This window comes from Sipha flava, unplaced genomic scaffold (assembly GCF_003268045.1).
Source record: "Sipha flava isolate LNK unplaced genomic scaffold, YSA_version1 1_pilon_pilon, whole genome shotgun sequence".
Lineage (NCBI taxonomy): Eukaryota > Metazoa > Arthropoda > Insecta > Hemiptera > Aphididae > Sipha > Sipha flava.
This window is the reverse complement of record NW_020272783.1, coordinates 1,640,565-1,647,318: the sequence shown is the minus strand read 5'-3', so window position 1 is coordinate 1,647,318 and position 6,754 is coordinate 1,640,565. Positions and strand designations below refer to the sequence as shown.

The window sequence follows — 6,754 nt, the reverse complement described above, 5'->3', positions numbered from 1 at the left end:
CGGATCAACAACTAATAATTAATTCGCATAAAATATCATGTTAACGGTTATATACACAAAAAATTAATCGGATTAACGATTTGAATGAAAAAATGAATCGATTTCTTATAAGATCGGATCATGGAGATCAATTCAAATAATCGATTTATCGTATAAAAAAATCGATATTTTAAAACATCGATTTAAATCGCCCATGATTATTCACTACGCAATGATTGTACTACAGATTGTCCAATTTGAACAATTAATGTTACCCGTGCGCAGGTCCCTTGATCGCTTTACATTTCAGTACATATTAAATTATGATCTCGAGGAAATTTCCTGAATCGCAGTGAGTACACCTACTATATATGGATATGACTGCTATTGTATGTAATTCGGTAGATATTACTTCTCATTAATTAATGGCAGAATTGGGAAACTCAAGGAGGTAGAAGTAAAAATATGCACTTCGGGATTGTTATTATTATTATTATTATTTTTTTTTTTTTTTGGTTTATTGGGCCTTATTAAGACCATCCCGTCTCACAACCAAGCTTCCATCCTACTCTATCCAATGCCATATCTCTCCAATTGGAAGCACCACCTAAATGTTCAACGTCCTTCTTTATATTGTCTTCCCATCGCATTCTTGGTCTTCCCAGAGGTCTTTTACCTACAAGGAATTTGTTATTACTTACTACTGTTTTTACCTTGTTTACTTATGCTTTTATTTTTATTTGTATATAATCGCCGTATTGTTTGGCGTTTATCTATTAATTGTTATAATATTCATTATAATTACTACAAATTGTGTTGTACTATTGGGCTCCTAGCCTGTTCATTCATATAAATAAAATAAATAAATAAAAATATATATATATATAATCAATGATTTTACTCCTTTCGTCACAAGTAACTAATAAGTACTTATGTTTAATAATTTGCTTTTGATCTTTTATAATTCTATGTTTTATTATATTGTTTTGAATTACTACTGAATATATATTTATGTAAATATAATTTACGTTATAAATACAAATATACTTATATGTATATAAAAATTTTAATGTATCAACAAATAAAACACCAAACTTTATAGTAAATATAAAATTGTATTATAAAAATAAGGTATATGTATAATATAGGCGTAATATAACAATATTATAAAAGTTTAGGCATCCCTCCACTTATTTTGAGCCATTTCGACCACTGATTATTCCTCTAGTATTCTAAGTACCTAGGTAGCTTCATTGGAAGCCCTCCTACATCGAGTCAATTTTCATGTCAAAAAAAAAAATCTTTTACTAATTATTACTTGTGGTTGATGATATAGTTGTATAATTCATTGTTAAATTAAAAAATATTGAAAAAAATGTTAGAATTAATAATTTTTCAATATTGTCAAAATTTGAAGCCAATAATATACAAGACTTGATTGAGATATATGGGTATATGGGTTTGTAAGGGCATTCATCATCAATAATACAGGGAAGAGGACATATGAAAGGGCTCTAACTAACAAAATAAATATAATATAAATTCCTAATTATAATATTTTATGTATAAATGTATAATAGACTCGGCAAAGTTAGGGAGGAAATTACATCCTTGCTCCCTAATGGACGAACGTGGGGGCTTGACATTCTGATTACGCCACATCATCTGTGTGGCAATTACTATCCAGTAGCGTAAGAAAACCTAGGCGCTAGATAAACTTAGAAAAAAATGCTTTTTTATCAATTAAAAATTTGATGTGATGATATATTTTTTAACCTTTAATCTTATAATTTTTTTTTTTTTTAATTAAAATGTATTTATTCATATGCGGTGGAATATAGTAATGATAAAAATTATAAAAATATTTATGTTATTTTAAATTCAAATGAGTAAAATTTAAATCACTAAATATTTTCAGATTATTCCGCACCGATAACAATTAAATTTCATAATTATAGCGGATAGACCTTTTCGCTTTAATCTAATATTGATAGTTACAAAGTTTGATTCGCACGACTAAAAGTCGCCTAAACTCTAATTTAAGGGGGGAGGAGATAAGATTTTTATAATTTACCAGAGGCCTTCGAATGAAAAAGGTTGAGAACTACTGTTCTAATGTTTACTTAAATATTTCCTATTGCAGGGAGTAGCTGCATCAAAGTGATATAGACATCAGTTTACGACCGGCAGCATATGAATCAAGTTTTTTCAAATTCCAAAGAAAAATGAACAAAATCGTACTTGTTTTTACCGTTTTAGCTGTAATAATTGCATTGGTCGATTATTGGAAATTCTTCAAGGAAGTGGAACCTGAAGTAATGCCGGAAGACGTGTGGTGGGGACTAGAATCTGATCGCGTTAATTTTGACAGAAACACGTTTCACACACAAATTCTACCATTTCAAATAAACATTTCAGACAGGGTAAATAATAATGGAGATAATCATGTGTATTAAATTAAAAAAAATGTCTACTAAAAATACTAATGACTATGCGGTAATATGGTAATAATTTTCGATTAATTACCTTTCACAAACGAGAACTCCATTATTCGATTGTATTTGATATATAATAATAATAATATAATAACCTATATATATAATCTTTAAAAAATCTATTAGTGGGGAAAAAATAATCGCACAGTATTAATTATTATATAATTGCATGAAACTTTACATGTGTAATAAGCAAAATTCGAAGAAAATCTATATTTGTATTATCGTTTTGTGAACCAAACTTATAATTTAAAGACAATTATTTTTTAGTTATTCTTTAAGACAAATACCATGCATAAATTGTAAAATTTGATGAAATGTTGTTATATCTAGACTACCCCATAACTTCCTCCTTCTGGAATTTATCATTTTGAGTAAGTATACGGCTGTCAATCAGCGACTGTTCATATGATTTTATATACTTTTATCGTGAAACATTCGATACAGTAGAACGATAACCGATAAACAGTATTTATTATGATGTTTGATATAATCTGTTCCTTAATAATAACTACAACTTAACTATCGAAGTGTAAATTATAGATTATAGGAGACTTGAAGGACCGACTGTCCAAGACCAGAAGTTTAGCGAAGCCTTTGGAAAACGTCAACTTCGAGTACGGCTTCAACAGTGACCGGCTGTCGGAGATCCTGGACCACTGGGCGAACCGTTACGACTGGACGGCCAGACAAGCGTACCTAAACGGATTGCCGCAGTTCAAGACCCGCATCTACGGCCTCGACGTGCACTTCGTACACGCGAAACCAGCATCGGTTGTCCCTGGTGGGAACGTTCAGACCGTCATACCGTTACTCCTGCTGCATGGGTGGCCGGGTTCCGTGGTCGAGTTTTATGAAATGATCCCGTTGCTGACCGCCGGGGACGCGCGAGGGATCGCGTTCGAGGTGATCGCGCCGTCGTTGCCCGGCTACGGGTTTTCGGAACCGGCCGTCAGACCCGGCATGGGTCCCGCGCAGATCGGTCAGATGTTCGTCGAACTGATGAGGAGACTTGGCCATGGCAGGTTCTACGTGCAAGGCGGCGATTGGGGGTCGATTATTGCCGAGACCATATCTACAATTTACCCGGATAGGTACTTTGGTTAGGTTAATTGTTTAATGATCGTACAAATGTGTATTTATGTCACGTGTACGACAACGGGTTTTAAGATACTTTTTTTGACCATCACGTCAAATTAAAATCGATTGTCTGCCCATCGCATAAGCTGCACAAGGGTTCGAAACAGAGATGTCAACGTATTGTTCTCACATGACAAAATACAGTATCGTAAATATTGTTTTATCCCTTTTCTCTACTATAAAATTATATTTTTGTCAAACCATATAATTACACTATTCACCTACACAAGGTTAGGCAAATACCATTAGAACAATTTTTTTAAATTGTTTTTAAATTCTATAGAGTTCGCGGTATACATTCCACATGTGGGTGCTCAATAATTTCGTAATTGACGCTATACGATTTCACTCAGTCGATAGGTCAGTCTATAGAGTGAAATAATTCGATCAGATATTTTATTTCGCTTATATTGAAACACACACTGACTTGCAACATTTTCAACCACGAAACAGTTTTAACTTCCAAGTAGAATTCGTGTTTTAATTGTTGACTAACTGGGAACCTATTCGTATTTTACCCACGGACTCTACCAGGACCCAATTTTGCCTTTGGAAATCATCATGTAGGCGTCCTTGTTTACGTATAGTATATAATCAATGGTTCCGGAAGATGGTGGTAAAAAGATAACTATTTAAAACCGACGGCTTCTATAATGTTCTCAAACGTATAGTCTGGCGCGTACACAAAAAAACATTTTTGGAGGCTTTAGGTTATATGCTTTCATGCTTATACAAACTCACTTTTACTCTTTAAAATCTTATTTAATATATTTCCTTAATTTTGGGGAAGGGGGGGACTTGTACCATAAAACCTCCTATTATGTATGCGCCTGTGTATGGCAATAACTACCGAGCGTCCGGATCATTTTGAAAATTAAATTTTGGCATCAATAATTATTTTATACCACTTATTAAAATTTGACTATCAGTTATTGTTATGTGTTATCTCTTAGGGTTCGTGGTATGCATTCCAATTTTTGTTCAGTTACTTCGTTCTTGACACTGGGCGATTACACCAGGTTAATTTTGGGAGCGTACTGGCCCTCGTTGGCGGTCAGTTCTGAGATAGAGAAATCACGAACATATCCGCTGAGCGAGTTGCTAATGTCGTTCCTAGAAGAGACTGGATACATGCATTTGCAAATGACCAAACCGGACACAGTGGGTACGTTAATGTATGAATATGCTCATAAATACGTTATCAAACTGCAATGCAGTCGTATTATATAATAGCTATAGATTTGTATTTTTTCGTAATTCCAACAGGAGTTGGTCTGACCGATTCGCCGGCTGGATTGGCTGCTTACATCTTGGAAAAATTCTCCTCGTGGACCAATTTAAAAAATAAACACTTATTGGATGGTGGTTTTTCCAAATACAATATAAACGCACTTTTGGATAACGTTATGATTTACTGGGTAACCGGATCCATAACCACTTCGATGCGTCTTTACTCGGAGTACGCCTCTAAACATTATCAAACTCTGCCGCATAAAAAGTACGTTACGGGTACACTCGTTTCTCTATACATGATTTGCATCGTTGTATATACTTAGGGACATATTTATGTTATCGTTACAGGGCCAAAGTAAAAGTGCCTGCAGCTTGCGCTTTGTTCCCAGAAGAAATGGCCATGGCATTGAATCTAAAGAAATTCCTTAAAATAAAATATATAAATCTGGTCAGTGCTACGGAAATGAAGGAAGGCGGACATTTCGCTGCATTCGAACAACCCAAACTGCTGGCTGAAGACATTAGGTCATCGATTATTGCGATGGAAGCAATTCAAAAATAAATTTAACCAACTTTTATTTTTCATATACTATATTTTTAAATTTTGTACGTTTACTAGCAATTCGATTACTCTGAATAAATTATCCCATCAAAGTTTTAAATTCAAAAAAATTGAAATTTGAAAGGCATTCTAACGTGTAATAGTCTCTTTCCTCTTCCTCATTACTCCTAGTCTCGTATTAGATGATATTATTATTAAGTATTAGATGTTTGTATTTGGTAAAATGGAAATATTTTATAAATTTAATGGGACTAGGCGTTTGAAGTGGCGAACGATTAAACAGCTGAATAAAGTAATCAATTATTTTAAACAAGCATGTATAATTTCATAATTCTATGATCATTTAATAACTGAGAAATATTAGATATTAGTTAAAAAGTATAAATTATTACCTACAATTTATTTATTTTACTATCTTTTTCATATATTAGTTCGCATTTTTGCATAATGATAATTAGGCTTAGGGACTTCTAGCATTTGCATACTTTTTTTAATTATTGTTAAATATAGCAGAGTGCGAAATAAATTCGTTTTTCAGTGTCATGATATCAGATCTAAAATTTGAATGTGCATATTTTTGCATATTTGATAGATTTTGCAGAAGAGTGCATATTATAAAATTGTTATGTTTATTTTGCATATTTTGACAATTTTTTCAAATTTTACTATTTAAAATTAAAAACTATAGATACAAATAAAATATATACATATTTCAACTGATCGAAAAAAAAAATGTACAAAGATGACTTAATACTTCCAGTAATATGCCATCTTCAAACTACCTCTCATATCTCGTTATAATTTTTGTGTAAGTATAAATAATACTATAAGCCCGTATCGACCGTATAACCCGCTGGATATCAACTGGATAACGATAAAGATAATAGTCGATATAGAATAATAGATTATTTGTTTACTGTTCAGTTCAATCGATTATTATCCGTTGCTGTTTTTGCGTATCGCAACCACTCAACGTCGAATCATACTTAAAACGTCGTACGTATATATTTTGTAACATTGTGTAATGCCGAAAGTACAACAGTCTACGAGTAGCCAACTAAAAATTTTTGTTTCGGAGTTTAAAGATACATTTACATCCGATGGACACGTTTTATTTCATGAACTATGTGGTATTTCTTTTTTTTTTTAATGCATAAAAATGCTTATTATAATGCATATTTTAATGATTTTAGTAGCATATTTGTGTATTTTTTAGAGCTATAAGTCCCTAAGCCTTATGATAATGATTTATTGATTTTTCATAAATATAAAAGTAAATGTGAATTAAGCAGTAAATTTCGAAAATGCCTGGTGTATGACCGTAAGTGATTTGATCTACTCGACA

At 32.5% G+C, this 6,754-nt stretch overlaps 1 protein-coding gene across 1 annotated transcript; it reads left to right on the top strand.

The window, feature by feature from the left end:
* Positions 1-211: 211 nt before the first annotated feature.
* On the top strand, positions 212-5,525 carry LOC112681982 (juvenile hormone epoxide hydrolase 1-like). The gene is made up of 6 exons (XM_025552384.1): positions 212-331; positions 2,123-2,402; positions 3,018-3,568; positions 4,568-4,779; positions 4,881-5,112; positions 5,196-5,525. Exons 2-6 carry the CDS (start codon positions 2,205-2,207, stop codon positions 5,407-5,409), a joined length of 1,407 nt encoding a protein of 468 aa, XP_025408169.1. The 5' UTR covers positions 212-331; positions 2,123-2,204; the 3' UTR covers positions 5,410-5,525.
* Positions 5,526-6,754: the final 1,229 nt, after the last annotated feature.